Below are 21,255 nucleotides of genomic sequence, written 5' to 3'. Positions count from 1 at the left end.
AACTTTTGTCAAAGGCAGTCAAAATAACCTTCACATCTTCCGTCTGTGCCTATACGGTTTATGGTCTGTGCACTGATCAGAGTATGCATTTGTAGTAGCTGTCATAATTTCCACCTGTACAGTACATTTATTAGCAAACCTTGATGGATCATCACTAATACAAGCAATGAATAACATCTACTTCACTCTCATTTATTTCAAAACTAGACAGCAGTGGGTTGATCTTTGATCTGCTTTTGCTGTATTTGTTTAGAAACAGAACTGCTACTTATTTACAATATCACGTGGGGTGGAGCCTTGCAGTCCAAACATCAACAACTGTTCGTGACGTGTACATGTTCTGCCACTGTGAGTGGTGGAGTTGGTGACGCTAACGCGCAAGTCAATTTGGCGCCCTTTGGGCTAGACGAGTCAGGCGGGATTTTTGGAAGACTGAAGCTAAACTACCAGTGTACCCAAAATATGGAATTATTGTTTATATGTGTGTTTAATTCGTCGTTAATATCTAGAATTTACTTTGCAGTTACATGTTAAAACTTCGTTGTAGTTTCGTTAAGCGTTTTGGGCAGCTTGCTAGCCGACTATTTTCCAACTAAGGTTAGCCATGTCATCCAACAATAGTCGGATATAGCTAGCTATCTAGATAGATATTATATTAAGATATTTATTTCCCTAGACAGACAGTTAGATAGCAAGCTATCAACTTTGCCACACAATGACAGTTCGCGTAGCTTAGAGGTTGTGTCTTCTAGAGGGATCAAGGAGAAGAGCTGGTAAGTTGTGTTCTTTTGTTTTAGCTTACTACCACATCCACCATTGATCTACAGTTGCCGCTTTTCAGGTTAACTGACTACTACTAGTTAGTAGGTAAGTTACCTAAGTACTTAACTGAACCAGAATGCCCCAACTAGTTAGTCACTGCAACTAAAACCATTTAATTATTTTAGGTCAGTGAAATTATGGCTGGTGTCGTTGCTATGGCATCTGTCATTGAAGATTTTGAAACTCAGGTATGTCCAACCAAATTCCATCTGTCTACACTAGCCTGTGTCAACGCATTGGATATATTTTTTAAATTGCATAGTTTTAATAATAGAGAGCGTAATTGTCGCACCTTGTTTTACAGCCATGCAAGAGATCATGCAAAGATGCCCATGCTCCTCCTGTCAAGATGATCACAAACTACTTTTCCCCTGTGCCCAAGCCCATGGAGAAACCATTCTCCCCACCCAGGTCCAACAACATCATGGATTACTTCAGCCGGAAGACCACACCAGTTAGAGAGAAAGGTAGTACCCCAGAGCAGACTAAGGAGAACCGCCTGGGGCCCCAGCCCTCTGAATCACCAGCCAGCCTAGACAGCCCTGTGAGGCTGCCGGCCAAGCCCCGTCAGAAACAGGGCAGGAAGCCCAGCAAAGTTGCCCGGCAGTTACAGGAGACTGATGCTGATGTAGGTTCCACTGAGACGGAGGAGTGTGTGGTCTTAGAGGGGCCAGGAGATGAGGGCAACGTAGTGAGCAGCAGCTGTGGCTTCCTGGGTAGTGACACAGCTGCCCTGCTGGCCCAGTTCAGTGCTGATGCTGGCATGGCTGGAGACACCTGTGGTAAGAATGACCATGGCGCGGCATGTCTTGAGAAGGCTCAGAAAGACAATCATCCCAAGGTGTACTCTAAAAAAAGGGCTCCTCTGAAGAAAAAGGAAAGTCGCGACGGTTCTCCTAAAATTCCTAGAAAAGACAAGGTGACTGTCAGTAAGGCTAAAGCCAAGCAGCAGGAGGATAAGGAAACAGAGGAGTATGTGCCCGAGGTCCAGGAGGCTGAGCTCTCTTTGTGTGATGCAAGCTTAGAGGTGAACGTGGGAGAGGCGTCTCAGTTGAACGGGAGCACCGTCACCATCTCCTTTGAGGACTTCCTGCAGACTCAGGGCCAGGGAGAGGAGAAAGTGGGAGAGAAAAGCAGAGTCGACCCGGAGCCAGAAGACACGTTGGATGTACCCAAAGCCAAAGAGCTTTGTCCCCTGCAGATATCTCCTCGAACCCTCACCATCCAAGCTGAGGTGCACACCATTTCCCCCGGCCACGAGCCAGTCCTGGTTGCAGAGAAAAAGATTGCCTCCATCTTCTCCAGGGAAAAAGAGGGGAGCCTAGCACCTGTAGTGGTGAAGACTGCTTCCTTTCCTCATCCCCAGTCTAGACTGGAGCTGCTGCCTGCCCCCAAAAGGAGGTCCAACGTGGTCCTGCAGGAGGAGGACCTGGAGCTCAGTGTCGTTGAGTCTGAATCATCCACTCCCAAGTGCAGCCAGACTGAGCGGAAGCAGTTCATGAGTGCTTTCAAGCAGCCAGCCAAGCCCGGCAAGGGCCCTGGGAAGCAGCCTGTGGACAAGGCCTTGGGGGAGGCTGTGGAGGAGGAGAACCACTCTGCTGCCCCAACAGAGGAGCAGCCAGGTAAAAATGCAGCTAAGAAGAAACCGCAGAGACGAGGGAGGAAGAAGGCCTTGGAGCAGGAGTCAGTTCCCTCACCCACGGCACAAGAAGACCATGTTCCCATGGAGACTGACGCTGTGGAGACTGATTCTAAACCCAAAGGGGAGTCCAACACTGAGGCTAAACCTGGAGCAGAGCCCACCCCCTCCACACCAACAACAGTCAGGAGGTCCACCAGAGAAGCCCCTTGCAGGCAGACACCTGTTGTTGATCCAGTAACCCCAGTGAGGAAAACAAAAAAAGAAAGGGTGAAAGATGTTGCAGCAGTCACCGTGGACTGCCCTGTCCAGATGTCCACCCCGAAGTCAGACAAGTCCAGACACAGGCTGTTCAGAGCACAGATGGTCTGTCCACCAGACAAGACAGGAAGTCCCATCAGGTGAGGGATGGCCAAGATATCTTTAAGCATAGTTTTTAATTGTCTCGTTTGTGCATCCTGTTGGTCAGTAACAGAGAGGCAATAGGTTTGGACATAGATTGACTCGTCCACAATGGAGGCCTGTCCCTAGTCTGGACACTGTTTTAAAGGCAGGACGATACATTACTACAGAGTCAGACAGTAGTGCCTTAGCTTCATGCTGACTTTGTAATATCTAGTTTGCATTGTATATGTTTGAAAATAAAAAAATTGGGCATTTCATTTGTTTTTGCTGTTTTGACTACCTTTGCAGAAACTATTATCATTTTATTCTTACCTTGAACCTTCAGGATGAAATTTACAAGAGTCGTCTTCCGAAGCTCTGCATCAAAGTCTGAGGGTGGAAGTGATTTTGAAATATTAAGTCCCCTAGCCACTAAGGTAATTATAGCCTCTGTTTTTATCAGTTGGAATATGAAACCGATGTTTTGAATTAGCAACTATAATTCAGCACACACTTTCCTTTCACTTGTAGTTTTTCTTCTTAAACCCATTTGAATCCTCTTGATCAGGAATCCAATGCATCGAAAAAGAGAAAAAAGGCAAAGAAGTTGGTGAAGAAAGCCCGGGAGATACAGCAGAGTAAAAAGGCCTCAGCGGATAAGGAGGGTCAGAGGTCTTTCCGACGCTCCACCCGGAGCCAGGGCAAGAAGAGCTACATTGAAGATGAGGTACACTACAGTTCTAATGACATTTCAGTTAAAGATTGTAGGCTTTTCCTTACTTGGGAGAAGATGTTCTACTCTGGCTCAGTATGTAGTTGTACTCTACAATTCATGCTCCATTGATAACAATTGTCATATTAGAGATGATGCATGTACTTTTCAATACACCTGACTATCTTGTTTCCTGTCAATTTCTCCAACTGTGAGACGAAGCACAAGTACAGAAAGGTTTTGTTTCATAGATAACCCTCTAAACCTTTATTTTTGCGAACCACTGTTTGTGCAGAACTCAGTGGTTTGGGTGGAGGATAGCCAGGATGGCTCTGCTCTGACTGCCAAGGAGAAGGGAACAGCTCAGAAACGCAGTCTAAATGATGTATTGGGGAAAAAAGCACCTGCCAGCAAGGGGGCCAATAATCCAGCAGGTACTTTATCACTGTTAACTGAAGTCGTAACATGATTATAGAAAACATCTATCATTTGCTCACCCTGAAGTGTTCTGGCTACAGGATGTACACAGGCTGTAGTTATTTTTTAGAAAGGGAATTTTTGACATTGCACAATTTATTTTCAAAGCCTGGAGGAGAAGGGGAAGTGTATTATTTGTGTAGCGTGACAAGGTGAAAGCTGTACTTTGTTATGATTGTTAATTAAGCATTTCATTGTTTGAAGCATTACATTTGTTAAATGTAATTTGTATTTTGTGTACACATACTTGATGAAATCTTGTCTTATACGGGCTGAGTACCAATTGCTGTATGACTATGATTTTATTTATTTTTGGTATATGTATGTATTGAAGGACACTAACATTAATGTTTTGTGTATTTTTTTTTTTACCTTCCAAAGTGGCTCCCATGTTCCTTGGGAAAAAAGCACAGAGGACATCAGTCATATCCATCTTTGATGATCGCAGGTACACTTATTACAGACTTGCAGCTTATTACCAATAACACTGTTTGGTCTATAGTCAACATTTTTGCAGACCTCAACAAGACCTTTGACCTTACACCCCTAATGTGGCTCTTACCCCTTCTAGCTGTGATGCTTCAGAGAACTCTCAGGATGATGAACAGTTCCGAGCCCGCAGAGAGTTCCTGAAGAGTGGCCTCCCAGAGTCCTTCAAGAAGCAGATAGCCAAAACCGTTGCCACCAATGAGGCCTACGCAGTCTCCTGCTCCTCCTTCCAGCCCGTAGTGCACGTGCTGCAGGCGTCACAGGGTGTGTGTTTTCTCCTTGCTAGCTCTGTCCCTTCCATCCAAGTGTTCTTATTAGTTGTATAAAGCAGAAGGGGTGCCACTCACTGATGTTTAGATTTTTTGAATGGACATTTTTACTAAGGTAAATCTTAAGCAACTGATAGGTAATGAGTGCACTGCACTGAGATTTTTATTAAATCATTAGTGTGCCATAACTGGGATTTGAACTGGAAACCTTAGCCTTTTCAGCGTGCTTCCTGCTCAAGTGTTCCCTCTGTGTTCTCCATCTAATTATGTTTTTCTTGGACCTTGGACAGAGTGTCCTCTCTGGAGTCTACCATGGCCTGTTTCTCCTCGCTTACACTTCCTGAAGGAGCTTCGATGTCTACCATCAAACCAGCTTACATCCCTCGATAGTTCCACTTGCTGTAAGACTGAGCCAGCATCCAGAGCGCACACTGAAAGGGTATGTTGTAATATTATTTTACACATTTCATATTTCACTGGTAATATCCCATGTAATATTTACTGGTGTAGTTTTGTTTGTTAATCAACTTTAGATAACTGAATAATTTGTTCTGAACAGGGGTCTGGCTGGCGAGAAGATTTCTCTGAGCCCATTCGTAAGCTCCTAATGGAGGAGATCAGTGCATCCAACCCTCCTTTCCCCGTCCAGCGGTTTCTCACACGCTTTCTGAAGAGGCGGGCGGACCACCTCCAGGAATGCACAGCTTCAGAGGCAGACCCCAGTACCAAACTCGCCAGCAGTGCCCCAGCATCAACAGAGCCTGTGGGGAGAAAGAGGAAGAGAGTGGAAGAGGGTGAGGGGGCCGTGGGAAAGGTGGCCAAGAAGCAGATGTCCAGGAGGTCGGAGAAGAAGATCATTGTGATCGACGGGGGCACCATCTCCCCCGAACCTGAGCCACCCAGGAGGGGAGGGCGAGGGAGGAGGCGCAAGCAACAGGAGAACGAGGAGATGAAAACACCACTCCCCTACCAAAAGGACCCTGTGGGACTCCTGGAGGATTCGCCACTGGCTAGCAACTCTGTCAAAGATGGTAAGAGGGCAAATAAGAAATGATTTCTCTGTAAAAACCTCTTCTCTGTAAAAACCTCTATCTGTGGTAGCTGAAACATGGCCTTTCAGTTAGATGCTTAAATGTGCTTCCTTTTCATAACATTACAAAATACATTTTTGAATAGTCTTTAGTACTGTAATTGCTGGACTATAAGCCGCTACTTTATTCCCACACTTTGAACCTCGCGGTTTATACAATGACGCGGCTAATTTATGGATTTTTCCCGCTTTTGCAAGATTCATGCCGCCAAAAAACTGAGCACCGTCACATAATGTGACGTAAATCGAGCGCGCTCAAACTTCCCATCATTCTGATTACGGTAGTCATTTTGTCACCCTCATCATGGCAAAGACACGGAGAAATGCATATGATGCAGCTTTCAAGTTGAAGGCGATCGATCTGGCTGTTGGAAAAGGAAATAGAGCTGCTGCATGGGAGCTTGGCCTTAATGAGTCGATTATAAGACTTTGTAAACAGCAGCATGAGGAACTGACTCAGTGCAAAAAGACAACAAACCTTTCAGAGGGAAGAAAAGCAGATGGCCCAAAGTATTTGCAGCCACTCGACATCAGCGTAAATCGTGCATTTAAGGTGGCGCTCCGTGTTCAGTGGGAGGCTTGGATGACAAGTGGGGAGAAATCCTTCACTAAAACTGGCAGACTTGATCATAAGTTGCTCTTCGCAGTGGGTCCTGACAGCGTGGAGCATTGTCAAAAAATCCACTATCATCAACGGGTTTCGAAAGGCTGGACTGCTGCGTGTTGAAGAGGGCAGCATGAGCTCAGCGGGGTATTTGTCTCCGGATGAAAGTGACGAGAGCGACAATGAAAACGATCCAACATCGGATGAAGCAATTCTGAGGCTATTCAACTCCGACACCGAAGGAGATGACTTCAGTGGTTTCAGTGCACAGGAGGAGGCTTGGTAGGCTACTGTTTTAATTTTTGTTACAAGCCGTGTTTCGTTAAAGCCTATTTATTTTTGTTACAAGCCGTGTTTCGTTTAAAGGCTGTGTAAAGTTAATTTGTTTCAATGTACCGGTAGGCACCTGCGGCTTATAGACATGTGCGGCGTATTTATGTACAAAATACATATTTTTTAATAATTCAGTGGGTGCGGTTTATATTCAGGTGCGCTTAATAGTCCAGCAATTACGGTAACTGCTTTTTTTATTCCACCAGACTCCGTAAAAGAGGATATGTTGTGGACAGAGAAGTACCAACCACAGCACTCCAATGACGTCATAGGCAACACTGCCTCAGTGAGGAGGCTGCACAGGTAAGGGATTGTGGTGTATCTACTTATTGACTCAACTGAATAGCTCAGTAGCTAGTTGTACTAGACACCCAGCAGGCTCTACACAGGTATTACAGATATACAGTACATGGACACCTGCTCGTCAAACATCTTGTTCTAAAATTATGGGCATTAATATGGAGTTGGTCCCACTTTTGCTGCAAAACAGCCTCCACTCTTCTGGGAAGGCTTTCCACTAGATGTTGGAACATTGCTGCGGGGACTTGCTTTCCATTCAGCCACGAGCATTAGTGAGGTTGGGCACTAATGTTAGGCCTAGATCGCAGTCGGCATTCCAATTCCTCCCAAAGGTGTTTGATGTTGTTGAAGTCAGGGCTCTGTGCAGGCCACTCAAGTTCTTCCACACCGATCTCAACAAAACATTTCTGTGTGGAACGCGCTTTGTGCACGGGGCATGCTGAAACAGGAAAGGGCTTTCCCCAACCTGTTGCCACAAAGTTGGAAGCACAGAATCGTCTTGAATGTCATTGTATGCTGTAGCGTTAAGATTTCCCTTCACTGGCACTAAGGGGCCCAAACCATGAAAAACAGCCCCAGACCATTTATTCCACCTCCACCATACTTGACAGTTTGCACTATGTATTCGGGCAGGTAGCGTTGGCATTGCGCATGATGGTCTTAGGCTTGTGTGCGGCTGCTTGTCCATGGAAACCCATTTTCATGAAGTTCCTGGCGAACAGTTATTGTGCTGACGTTGCTTCCAGAGGCAGTTTGGAACTCGGTAGGGAGTTTTGCAACCGAGGACAGACGATTTTTACGCACTTCAGCACTCGGCGGTCCTGTTCTGTGAGCTTGTGTGGCCCACCGCTTTGCGGCTGAGCCGTTGTTGCCCCTAGACGTTTCCGCTTTACAATAACAGCACTTAGAGTTGACCAGCGTAGCTCTAGCAGGGCAGAAATTTGACAAACTGACTTGTTGGAAAGTTGGCATCCTATGATGCTGCCATGTTGAAAGTCACTGAGCTCTCCCATAAGGCCATTCTACTACCAATGTTTGTCTATGAAGATTGCATGGCTGTGTGCTATGGCTTTATGAGCTTTATTGAAAGCCATTGTGTGTTACATGCCATTAATTCAATGAATCTGTCATGTAATTTTGCATAAACCAATCCGTTTGCAGTTGGCTGAGGGAATGGAAGCTCAGAGCTGACAGGGAAGAGAGGAAGAAACAGAAGGAAAAGAAACAGGAGGAAAAGAAACAGGATGACGACAGCAATGGTAAGAGACGGTCACCTTGGAAAAAATGGCTGAGCCCTCTATTCTAAGATTTTGCTCTTGTATTTTCAGATAGCACTATGACTGTTTAAGCACGAACACATTTTTCCCTCCTTTGAAATGGTTACATAATCCTATATAAAAGTAACTTTTTTTCAAAGTTACCACAGAGTAAACTTAAAGCAGCCTGCTGTTCCCCTCTTGGCTACACAGACTCATGGGACACTAAAGACGGGGACTCTCAGGAGGGGGAAGACTTTATGTGTAACACCCTGCTGATCACTGGTCCCACGGGGGTCGGCAAGACCGCTGCCGTTTACGCCTGCGCCCAGGAACTTGGCTTTAAGGTCTGTTCATTCTTTACTCCACTTGCCTAACACAGCAGTCACCAACCTTTTATGCTTTGTGACCCACTGGCCGATCACAAGCCAATTTTTTATATTTTTTATCATGTTTCTGCATACAAATTTCAATGCACTCACTTTACACTCTGAATCAATCAATCAATCAAATATATTTATAAAGCCCTTTTTACATCAGCAGATGACACAAAGTGCTGTACAGAAACCCAGCTTAAAACCCCAAACAGCAAGTAACGCAGATGTAGAAGCACAGTGGCTAGGAAAAACTCTCTAGAAAGACAAAAACCTAGGCAGAACAGTTGGACCCGGAGCAGCAGCAGCAGCAGCACAACCAGGTGGACTGGGGACAGCCAGGAGTCATCAGGCCAGGTAGTCCTGAGGCATGATCCTAGGGCTCAGGTCCTCCAGGAGGGAGAGATACAAAGAGAGAATTTGAGGAATCATACTTAAATTCACACAGGACACCAGATAAGACAGGAGAATACACCAGATATAAGACTGGCCCTAGCCCCCCAGCACATAGACTATTGCAGCATAGATACTGGAGGCTGAGTCAGGGGTGGGGGGGGACACTGTGGCCCTGTCCGACAATACGGACAGGACCAACCAGGCAGGATAACCCCACCCACTTTGCCAGAGCACAGCCCCCACCCCACTAGAGGGATATCAACAGACCACCAACTTACTACCCTGAGACAAGGCTTAGTATAGCCCACGAAGATCTCCCCCACCACACGAGCCCGAGGGGGCGCAAACTGGAAAACAGGACGATCACATCAGTGACTCAACCCACTCAAGTGACGCACCCCTCCTAGGGATGGAATGGAAGAGCACTAGTAAGCCAGTGACTCAGCCCCCGTAATATGGTCAGAGGCAGAGAATCCCAGTGTAGAGATGGGAGCTGGCCAGGCAGAGACAGCAATGTCGATCCGGTGCCATGCTCTTCACCTTCGCACCCCTGGGCCAGACTACACTCAATCCTAGGACCCACTGAAGAGATGAGTCTTCAATAAAGACCTAAAGGTCGAAACCGAGTCTGCGTCTCTCACATGGATAGGCAGACTATTCCATAAAAATGGAGCTCTATAGGAGAAAGCCCTACCTCCAGCTCTTTGCTTCGAAACTCTAGGGACAATAAGGAGGCCTGCGTCTTGTGACCATAGCGTACGTTTAGGTATGTACGGCAGGACCAAATCAGAGAGATAGGTAGGAGCAAGCCCATGTAATGCTTTGTAGGTTAGCAGTAAAACCTTGAAATCAGCCCTGGCCTTAACAGGACCCTGTATAGAGAGGCTAGCACTGGAGGAGTATGATCAAATTTGGGGTTGCATTGATCCTGTGCAGGTGTTGTTACACGTGGTCTGCCACTGCAAGGATGATCAGCTGTCCGTCCTGTCTCCCTGTAGCGCCGTCTTAGGCGTCTCACAGTACGGACATTGCAATTTATTGCCCTGGTCACATCTGCAGTCCTCATGCCTCCTTGCAGCATGCCTAAGGCACGTTCACGCAGATGAGCAGGGACCCTGGGCATCTTTCTTTTGGTGTTTTTCGGAGTCAGTAGAAAGACCTCTTTAGTGTCCTCGGTTTTCATAACTATGACCTTATTTGCCTTCCTTCTGTAAGCTGTTAGTGTCTTAACGACCTTTCCACATGTGCGTGTTCATTAATTGTTTATGGTTCATTGAACAAGCACGGAAAACAGTGTTTATACCCTTTACAATGAAGATCTGCAAAGTTATTTGTATTTTTACGAATTATCTTTGAAAGACAGGGTCCTGAAAACGGGACGTTTCTTTTTTTGCTGAGTTTATTTACCTCAGTTACGGTACCTTGTTCCCTCTAAGCCCGCACGAAGCTCCCAAGTGGTTTCTTGCATCAAACAACAGTTTCAGTCACCTTATCTGAAGGACAAGTGGATAAACAGGTTAATGTCAAGCCCTGCATGTTTTTTTCAAAAGTCTCATAGAATGTAGGCAGGCCTACATTGAACACCACATTTGCTGTTACTGTAGGCTGAATGATAGAACAGCTATTTCCATGTTAAGTGTTATGGGATGCATTTTTTTGGTGGTGGGCCACTCTGGTAGGTCTACATTATGATCAAATAGCCACAGCCTACTCAGTGTTGACAGTAAACGCGCTGGAAGTTGCACAGCATTTTGTAGTTTGCGCTCAGCAGACCTGAAATTTGATCTGTGACAAAAATTTTTAGAGGGAACATTGATTGTATCCCTGCACATCGTCTGGGTACTGGTACCCTGTGTACGTAGCAAAGTTATCAGTACTCATTGTGTATTTATTCCTTCTTATTGTCTTTCTATTAATTTTCTATTTTTCTCTCTGCATTGTTGAAGGGCCCATAACTTAGCATTTCACTGTTAGTCTACATCTGTTGTTTACGAAGCATGTGACATACAATTGGATTTGAAGTGTCCATATATTTGTACCTTATTTTACCAAGTAAGTTGACTAAGAACACATTCTAATTTACAGCAATGACCTGGGGAATAGTTAGGGGAGAGGAGGGGGATTATTGAGCCAATTGTAAACTAGGCATGATTAGGTGGCCATGATGGTATGAGAATTTAGCCAGGACACGAGGGTTAACACCTCTCCTCTTTCGTTAAGTGCCATAGGATCTTTAGTGACCACAGAGAGTCAGAACACCCGTTTAATGTCCCATCCGAAAGACTGCACCCTGGGGCATTGGGATATTTAGACCAGAGGATTTTATTTATTTATTTAACCTAGGAAAAGGAAAGAGTGGCTCCTACTGGTCTTCTGACACCACTTCCAGCAGCATCTGGTTTCCCATCCAGGGACCGGCCAGGACCACCCTGCTTAGCTTTAGAGGCAAGCCAGTAGAGGGATGCAGGGTGGGATTCTGCCGGGTGCCATCAAATCTTTTAACATCTGTCTTAACTGTCTGTGTAATATATTATCTATGTATGCTACTTTGAAGGCAGGAAGTGTAATCTGTCATCCTTCTCCAGGTGTTTGAGGTGAATGCGTCGTCCCAGCGGAGCGGCCGTCAGATCCTGTCCCAGCTGAGGGAGGCCACCCAGTCCCACCAGGTGGACATCCAGGGGGTCAACACCCATAAGCCGTGCTACTTCAGTAGCTCCACCGCCAGGCCTGGATCCTCACCACGTAAGTTTAGAAGAAGTTTGCCTCTCTTCTTGCAGCCCAGTGTTTCTTTGAACAAAATCATCTCTTAGGACTGTTTGGATAGAAAGTAGATAGTTTGACACTGATAAAAATCTATAAGAGATAAACGGGTAACAAACCTGAGCACCATCTCCCATTGGCCTAAATCTATGGTATCTTCAGGTTACATGCCAGTTTCATTTTACACTTACATGTTAGTCATTTAGTGGACGCTCTTATCCAGAGCGACTTGCAGGAGCAATTTGAGTTAAATATCTTGCTCAAGGACTCATAGACAGGTTGTTCACCTAGTCGGCTTGGGATTCAAACCAGCGACCTTTCGGTTACTGGCCCAACCGTCTTAACCGCTATGCTACCTGCCGCCAGTTTCTTGAGTTATGTGAAAAGTAGGATTTCTAAAGATCCAGGTTGACAGGTGAAGATTCTGCTGTCCATCTCCCAGGGAAAGTGTACTCTCCTCGAAGGGTGGTGTCCTCCCCCAGGAAGTCCCCCCGTGGAGCCACGAGGGGAGGCCTGGCCCCCACCTCCCTGGCCAACTTCTTCAAAACGGGCCGACCTGGTCCCACCAACAAGGAACCTGCCAGTGCCAGCCAAGACCAGAAACAACCAACCGGTTAGAATGAATTCCTTGTCCTTCTTCCTCCCTAGCTTGAGGTTTCTGTCAGTTTGGTGTTAAACAGTCTAGGTCCTAAATTAAACACAGCAGGGAAGCTTTATTCCCTTCAGTTACTATTTTGGATAAACCCTAGTCTAGTCTGCATACACACGTCAGAACTAAATATCAGTGTTATTCTCTTCCAGCTGTTCCCAAGAAGACCAGTAAAGCCAAGGAGAGTTCCAGTAAGACTGAAGAGCCTCAGAACAGACCAGCAGCAGCAGCAGCCATCACCAAGGACTCCTCCAGTGAAGAGCAGAGCAAGAAGACAGCCACGTCACTCATTCTCTTTGAGGAGGTGGATGTCGTCTTTGATGACGACTCTGGGTTCCTGGCTGCCATCAAAACGTTCATGACCACCACCAAGAGACCGGTGATCCTCACCACCAGTGGTGAGTGGGGGAGCAATCCACATTTCATGGTTGGAAGACTTAAGTTGTGGTCCATGGTTGTAGGTTTGTACACTGTGTCAAATGAATAGCACAGACCATAAGGTGACATGCACTGTGAGTTGAACCTGTTTCTCTCTTCTAGATCCCACCTTCAGTACCATGTTTGATGGCTACTTTGAGGAGATCCATTTCAAAACCCCCTCAGTGGTAAGAGAACCAATAAACTACAACCCTTTTTTTTTGCTGGATGTTTTGTTGTCATGTACTCAACAGAGTAACGTTGGAGGTATATTTTAAGCATACTTTCTAGTTGCACAGGAAGAATGTTCATTTTATAATAGGAAACTTGTATTGTCATTTGCGTATGTTAGTGTGTAACTCCTTCATACAGGTGCATGAGTGTGTGTGGTTGTAACACCTCTCTTTCTCCTATACAGGTGAAGGTGGGGAGCTACCTGCAGCTGCTGTGCCTGGCTGAGAACATGCGTACGGACGCCCGCGACGTCTCCTCTCTGCTCCACCTGAACGGTTGTGATATCCGCCAGAGCCTTCTGCACCTGCAGTTCTGGAGCCGCTCCACAGGGGGGCGGAAGCTATCCCGTCCCCTCCCAGACTCAGCCCCCACAGGTGAGGACAGAGTAATGTTCACTAAATAACTGTATAAACAACGTTGCCAATTAATACTGATGGTATAAATTTTGTTTTTATGTTGCATATTCAGTGACACAACTCCAGCCAAAGACAGAGGAAACTGCAGGTGGCTCTGTGGTGAGTGAGGGGGGGACCCCAGCAGGACCCCTGCCCCCCTGTGACACAGGCTGCACAGAGAGCATGCTGGGGCTGCTGAACATAGAGCCAGAGAGGGAAATGCAGGATCTGTTCAAGGTTGGTTGTCAAAAGTCCATCTCTTTCCTCCTTGTTGTCTTAAGAGGACACTCGAGATCATTTTTGACCGGTCTCTTGTGGTATGATCTCACATAATTACAATCCCTATGTCAAACCACCTTCTCAGGGTCACTTTATTATCTGTAAGTTAGTGTGGAATGATTGAAGGTTAACCACAATCTATTGTCTCCTCAGAGCCAGTCCACAGTGGAGCCAGGTTGCTGGGAGCTGCTGACCACCAGCAAGAGGAGAGGAATGGACCTGCTCTACTCCAACATGGAGGCCCTGCTTCCCCTACCCACCACACACCTCACTGTCACAACCCACAGGCGGCCACAGGAAGTGAGCAACCGGACACAGGAAGAGTCCAGCGCTGATCCACAGGAAGTAGCCACTAGTATGAATAGTATAAAGCCAGAGATTGATCCACCACTACCACTTCAGACTGAGGTTGATCCACTGCCCCACGCCAGGGTCCAGCAGGTGGCAGAGGGGTCAGAGACAGACGGGAGCCCGGTGAAGGTGTCCTCTAGAATGAAGAAGAAGAAGAAGCAGCTGGGTACCCGAGAGAACCTGGACCCCTTTCACTCAGACTCTGATTCCGACGACGCCTTCCTCTCCCTCCACACTAAACCACCTCCCAACCCCCCTCAGACACAGACGGAAGGGGAGGACAGTCAGGACGATTCTACCAGCAACAAGGTTGAACTAGAATCTGTGAAGGCCAGAGAGGAAGGGGTAAAGGAGAAGGCCCCTCCCCCTGTGAGGATGAGGGTGCCGCTCACCCCGGAGCAGAGGATGAAGAGTGAGCCTGTGTCCCACTGCCTGGGCTCTCTGGCAGAGTTCCTCGACCACATGTCCCTCCTGGACTCCTCCCTTTGCCGCCACACCTCACCTGTAGGTGGCGCCAGATACACACACAGGACATTCGGCCTGAGAGTCGAGATTAAAGACGGGATGAATGACGAGCCCGAGGAGGAGTGCCATGGAGGGAGCTGGGTAGAGGGGGAGAGAGCGGGGGAGATCCAGGCTGCTGTGGAGGCTCTGAGCTTCCAGAGGTGCAGGGCTGGGGTGGAGGAGGCGTGGGGTACAGCTCAGGGTCTAGAGGGGGAACTGGGGAAGGAGGCTGTGAACGAGCTCACACTCCCTGTGGCCCCGCACAGACGGGGCTTCAGACTCACCCAGGACAGCCCCTGTGAACCAAAGTGAGTCGTCTTGTCTGTTTGTCCTTCACTGTATGGCTTATAATGATCAGTTGACAGGGTATTGCTTACTGAGTTTATAATTTATATGTAAAATATTGTATTCATGTATTAATTCATTATTTGATCAGTGAGTATAATTTTAGTATTCAACATCTCAAAGAAAAGTTTAATTTGGTAGATATATGTATTTATGTATTACGCCCCTTCATCAGAAGTCAGAATCAGAAGTCGTCACAAAGTGCATTTTAAGGAATCTAACCTATCCTGTTTGCTGCTGTTGTTCCTCCAGAGTTCTCCAGAAGAGGAGGGAGGTGATGGACATTCTACCCAGGCAAGTGGCAGGGACGCTGGGTAACAGACCTGCTGCAGCCCTGGACTTCCTTCCCTTCCTACGGACCATCTGCCGATCAGAGACGCTCAAGGAGCAGTTCAAGGTTAAACGCAGGTGAGAGGTCAGGGGTAAGGTTAAATGGAGGTGAGAGGTTAAAGGTTGTGGATGTGGAAATCAGGATCAGAGTTAAACAGTGTTTTAGGGGGACACCCAGCTTTGAACCACCTAAAATCTGTCTCATTCTGTATAGATTGATATCTAGAGACCAAGCTGCTCTCCATTCAGTATAGATTGATATCTAGAGACCAAACTGCTCTCCATTCAGTATAGATTGATCTATAGAGACCAAACTGCTCTCCATTCAGTATAGATTGATATATAGAGACCAAGCTGCTCTCCATTCAGTATAGATTGATATCTAGAGACCAAACTGCTCTCCATTCAGTATAGATTGATATATAGAGACCAAGCTGCTCTCCATTCAGTATAGATTGATATCTAGAGACCAAACTGCTCTCCATTCAGTATAGATTGATATCTAGAGACCAAGCTGCTCTCCATTCAGTATAGATTGATATATAGAGACCAAGCTGTTCTCCATTCAGTATAGATTGATATATAGAGACCAAGCTGCTCTCCATTCAGTATAGATTGATAATTACATACTTTTTAGTTTTTGTCTGTATACTGTGTACAAGACAGCCTAACCAATACTATTAAATCATTGATATTTATACAATGCCTTTTGGGAAGGTATTCAGACACCTTGACTTTTCCCACATTTTGTTAGGTTACAGCCTTATTCTAAAATGTATGAAAAAATATTTCCCCTCATCAATCTACACACAATACCCCATAATGATCAAGCAAAACATTTTTTTTTACAAATGTATACAAATAAATACACCTTTACATAAGTATTCAGACCCTTCACTCAGTACCTTGTTCAATAACCTTATGGCAGATTACAGCCTCAGGTCTTCTTGGGTATGACACTACATGCTTGGCACACCTGTGTTTGGGGAGTTTCTCCCATTTCTTCTCTGCAGATCCTCTCAAGCTTTGTCAGGTTGGATGGGGAGTGTTCCTGCACAGCTATTTTCAGGTCTCTCCAGAGATGTTCGATCGGGTTCAAGTCTGGGCTCTGGCTGGGCCACTCAAGGACATTCAGAGACTTGTCCTGAAGCCACTCTTGCATTGTCTTGGCTGGATGCTTAGGGTTGTTGTCCTGTTGAAAGGTGAACCTTCGCCACAGTCTGAGGTCATGAGCGCTCTGATGAAAACCTGCTCCAAGGATCTCTCTCTGTTTTTTGCTCCGTCCATCTTTGCCTTGATCCTGACTAGTCTCCCCCAGTCCCTGCCGGTGAAAAACATCTCCACAGCATGATGCTGCTGCCACCATGCTTCACTGTAGGGATGGTGCCAGGTTTCCTCCAGACGCTTGGCATTCAGGCCAAAGAGTTCAATCTTGGTTTCATCAGACCAGAGAATCTTGTCTCATGGTGTGAGAGTCTATTAGAAGCTTTTGGCAAACTCATAGCAGGCCGTCATGTGCCTTTTACTGAGGAGTGGCTTCATTCTGGCCACTCTACCATAACGGCCTAATTGGTGGAGTGCTGCAGAGATGGTAGACTAGTGGTTAGAGTGTGGGGCCAGTAACCGAAAGGTTTAATCAATTTTAGAATAAGGCTGTAACGTAACAAAATGTTGAAAAAGTCGAGGGGTTGGCACTATTAAATTACACCCCCTTTTGCCCTCAGAACAGCCTCAATTCATTGTGTCAAGTTGGATGTCCATTGGATGGTGGACCATTCTTAATACACACTGGAAACTGTTGAGTGTGAAAAACCCAGCAGAGTTGCAGTTCTTGACACAAACTGGTGTACCTGGCACCTACTACCATACCCCTTTCAAAGGCACTTACATTTGTCTTGCCCATTCACCCTCTGAATGGCATGTTACACAATCCCTCAGGGGTTAAAAATACTATTTTAACCCGTCTCCCCCCCCATTCATTTACTGATTTGAAGTGGATTTAACAGGTGACATAAATAAGGGATCATAGCTTTCACCTGGATTCACCTAATCTGTCATGGAAAGAGCAGGTGTTCCTAATGTTTTGTACACTGTTTTGTTATTATTCAGGCATAATGTAAGGGTGTATCATTTTGATAGGGCTGGACATGGTATTTGAGTTATGTCATGCTCTCACTCTGTTAATATAATGGAATAAGGAAGCTGTCCGTTTTAATAATTCAAATCAAATGGGTCCTTACATGTGTCCTATTTCACACATGTACAAGCACGTGTGAATTGGATATTTGTTTTTTGCTTATCACACCCCTGAGGGTGGGGTTGGAGCCAGGGATAAGCCATTATTGACGGTGATGCATGTTTCCATTCCTCACTTCTGTTTCATACCCTAGGCTGTGGGTCTGAGGTATGTTTCAGAATGACAGTAGTTATTTTAATCTAGTTGTTAGTTAATTCCATAGAAACCCACAGGTCAGTGAGGTCACTTATCTTCATGCTCACTCAAAGAATTGGAAGCTTTCCCATTAGATCTAGATTCCTGAGAACAACTCCAGCTGCTGTCGCACACTTCAAAATAATTTATCCAGATACCTTGACAAAATACTGTAATCATTTAGTTTGAGATGGATGATAGATGGACAGATGTAGTCTCAACAAGAAAGGTTGTGTGCTTTGGGTTTGCTATTGTACCCGGTGGCACCGCTTACGTGTAGTTTAAGCTGAGGGTGGAAATGGGTAGAAGGATATCTGTTTGGGGCTCCCGAGTGGCGCAGCGGTCTAAGGCACTGCATCTCAGTGGAAGAGGTGTCACTCCAATCCCTGGATCAAACCCAGGCCGTATCACATCTGGCCGTGATTGGGAGTCCCATAGGGCGGCACACAATTGGCCCAGCATCGTCCGGGGCGGGCCGTCATTGTAAATAAGAATTTCTTCTTAACGGACTTGTCTAGTTAAATTTAAATGTAAGTAAAATGTTAGTCTATGTGGTGGGTTAGTGCATTTCTAATCACCCCCAGAATGGCTTTCTCTGTAGCTCGTGTCGATAAGTCTGTGGTGTGAGGTTGTGTATAGGATAAATATACAGTTGAAGTCGGACGTTTACATACACTTAGGTTGGAGTCAATAAAACTTGTTTTTAAACCACTCCTCACATTTCTTGTTAACAAACTATAGTTTGGCAAGTCGGTTAGGACATCTACTTTGTGCATGACACAAGTAATTTTTCCAATAATTGTTTACATACAGTGAATTATAAGTGAAATAATCTGTATCACAATTCCAGTGGGTCAGAAATTTACATACACTAAGTTGACTGTGCCTTTAAACAGCTTGGAAAATTCCCCAAAATGATGTCATGGCTTTAGAAGCTTCTGATAGGCTAATTGACATCATTTGTGTCAATTTGAGGTTTTCCTGTGGATGTATTTCAAGGCCTACCTTCAAACTCAGTGCCTATTTGCTTGACATCATGGGAAAATCAAAAGAAATCAAACAAAAAATTGGAGACCTCCAAGTCTGGTTCATCCTTGGGAGCAATTTCCAAATGCCTGAAGGTACCACGTTCATCTGTACAAACAATAGTACGCAAGTATAAACACCATGGGACCACGCAGCCATCATACCGCTCAGGAAGGAGATGCGTTCTGTCTCCTAGAGATTAATGTACTTTGGTGCAAAAAGTGCAAATCAATCCCAGAACAACAGCAAAGGACCCTGTGAAGATGCTGGAGGAAACGGGTACAAAAGTATCCACAGTAAAACGAGTCCTATATCAACATAACCTGAAAGGCCGCTCAGCGACTGCACATGGGGACAAAGATCGTACTTTTTGGAGAAATGTCCTCTGGTCTGATGAAACAAAAATAGAACTCTTTGACCATGATGACCATTTAAGTTTGGAGGAAAAAGGGGGAGGCTTGCAAGCCGAAGAACACCATCCCAACCGTGATGCACGGGGGTGGCACCATCATGTTGTGGGGGTGCTTTGATGCAGGAGGGACTGGTGCACTTCACAAAATAGATGGCATCATGAGGCAGGAAAATTATGTGGATATATTGAAGCAGCATCTCAAGACATCATTCAGGAAGTTAAAGCTTGGTCGCAAATGGTTCTTCCAAATGGACAATGACTCCAAGCATACTTTCGAAGTTGTGGCAAAATGACTTAAGGACAACAAAGTAAAGGTATTGGAGTGGCCATCAAAGTCCTGAACTCAATCCCATAGAAAATGTGTGGGCAGAACTGAAAAGGTGTGCGAGCAAGGAGGCCTACAAACCTGACTCAGTTACACCAGCTCTGTCAGGAGGAATGGGCCAAAATTCACCCAACTTATTGTGGGAAGCTTGTGGAAGGCTACCTGAAACGTTTGACCCAAGTTAAACAATTTAAAGGCAATGCTACCAAATACTAATTGAGTGAATGTAAACTTCTGACCCAATGGGAATGTAATGAAAGAAATAAAAGCTGAAATATATCATTCTCTCTTCTATTGTTCTGACATTTCACATTCTTAAAATAAAGTGGTGATCCTAACTGACCTAAGACAGAGAATTTTTACTAGGATTAAATGTCAGGAATTGTGAAACTGAGTTTAAATGTATTTGGCTAAAGTGTATGTAAACGTCTGACTTCAACTGTATATGAATTTACATCACTTTTTAGTAATTTAGCAGATGCTCTTATCCAGATGGATTTACAGTTGGTAATGTATTCTAGTAACCCTGTGTGCTGCACTGAAGGCCATTTAGGAACATGCTACAGTATGCCTGTCACTTATCTAAACAATTTGACTAAAGTTTGAAAATGTCTTTCTCCCCCCACATTAGGTTCCTCCACTACCTGGATGCCATTCACCTGGGCCTTCCCAAGAACACTCTGCAATACCTAGCAGAGGACTTCCCTTGAACTAGAGAGAAGTGCACTGGTGTTTCTCAAATAGGGGGTTTAAGGACATTCAGGTCGCCCAATTTGAGGCTTGATGACCGTATGAAAGCAATCCATTAGGTACCGAATGGAAGAAATCTGACACAAGGACGGACTGACTACCTGAGAGTGTCGAATTAGAAGGCTAGTTTTTTCTCTTATGCCATTGCAAAACGTTTTTGCTACGGTGTGCCCTAATGAATACGACCCCTCAATTGCTACTAAAAGTCAATGACCAGAAATCTGCGGATCAATTCCCTCTTGGGACCTGGAGTGAGGTTCATCATGGATCCCTTTGAAGAGTGCTGAAACACTATTCACCTCTTCAATATGTATTTGTACTGTAATATAAAAATGGGAGTGTGTAAATGTGTATCAGTACATTTTATAGTTGTGGCTTTAACGAAGATGTGCCTGTTTTTGTATTCTGCTGTGCATTTGGCAAAGTGTTTCATGAACTAATAAATTCCAATGTTATATGCTGAGAGATCATTTGTAAGATTTGAATAACATACTTGTAGAAATTGTCAGTTTAAAAGGCTGTGTTTTTGTTGTCAAACTACACAATATTAACACAATCCTGTTCAAGCACTTCATATCACTTTTTTTACTGTTCGTATAATATAAATCCCACACACTTTACTAGTCCAAAGTGTTATTCTCTCATGAAATACAATGGCTTCATTATCTAATTGCAGGGAAGGATCAGTGATGTGTATATGTAAATCATTGGGTAGGATGTCTTTTTAAATATATTAACATTAATCAAGTCGGGTTAGATTGAGCACAACAATCTAATGTAACAGAAGTGATTATTAAATATTTTTGTATTGTTTACATCTTTTGGTAAATTAATGTAATAAAACTTGGAAATAAAAAAGGACACGTGTAATAAGCCGCAGACGCTGCGTATCAAACAAAACC

At 45.1% G+C, this 21,255-nt stretch overlaps 1 protein-coding gene across 2 annotated transcripts; it reads left to right on the top strand.

Annotated features, from left to right (window-relative positions):
- Positions 1-312: 312 nt before the first annotated feature.
- LOC110538914 (ATPase family AAA domain-containing protein 5) lies at positions 313-21,248 on the top strand. 2 transcript variants are annotated; one of them, XM_036939010.1, is made up of 23 exons: positions 313-773; positions 842-867; positions 948-1,010; positions 1,127-2,862; positions 3,192-3,282; positions 3,414-3,572; positions 3,853-3,991; positions 4,416-4,482; positions 4,606-4,787; positions 5,083-5,231; positions 5,352-5,823; positions 7,026-7,122; positions 8,281-8,378; positions 8,589-8,722; positions 11,731-11,887; positions 12,348-12,518; positions 12,707-12,952; positions 13,095-13,159; positions 13,390-13,579; positions 13,674-13,837; positions 14,033-15,042; positions 15,332-15,487; positions 20,235-21,248. In XM_036939010.1, the coding sequence occupies exons 3-23, from the start codon at positions 960-962 to the stop codon at positions 20,311-20,313; spliced, it is 5,613 nt and encodes a 1,870-aa protein (XP_036794905.1). In that variant the 5' UTR covers positions 313-773; positions 842-867; positions 948-959; the 3' UTR covers positions 20,314-21,248. The 2 variants fall into 2 exon arrangements, with proteins under 2 accessions (XP_036794905.1, XP_036794904.1); XM_036939009.1 differs by lacking the exon at positions 842-867 and having other exon boundaries at positions 315-773.
- The last annotated feature ends 7 nt before the right edge of the window (positions 21,249-21,255 follow it).

Source organism: Oncorhynchus mykiss, chromosome 12 (genome assembly GCF_013265735.2).
Source record: "Oncorhynchus mykiss isolate Arlee chromosome 12, USDA_OmykA_1.1, whole genome shotgun sequence".
NCBI classification, from domain to species: domain Eukaryota; kingdom Metazoa; phylum Chordata; class Actinopteri; order Salmoniformes; family Salmonidae; genus Oncorhynchus; species Oncorhynchus mykiss.
Note: the sequence above shows the minus strand (reverse complement) of the source record. Positions and strands in the feature narration are given on the sequence as shown.

Coding starts and splice junctions, on each gene's coding strand:
- LOC110538914 (XM_036939010.1), top strand. CDS start 960: ATGGCTGGTGTCGTTGCTATGGCATCTGTCATTGAAGATTTTGAAACT. Junction 3,573..3,852: donor AGAGCTACATTGAAGATGAG/GTACACTACAGT, acceptor CTGTTTGTGCAG/AACTCAGTGGTTTGGGTGGA. Junction 5,232..5,351: donor CCAGAGCGCACACTGAAAGG/GTATGTTGTAAT, acceptor TGTTCTGAACAG/GGGTCTGGCTGGCGAGAAGA.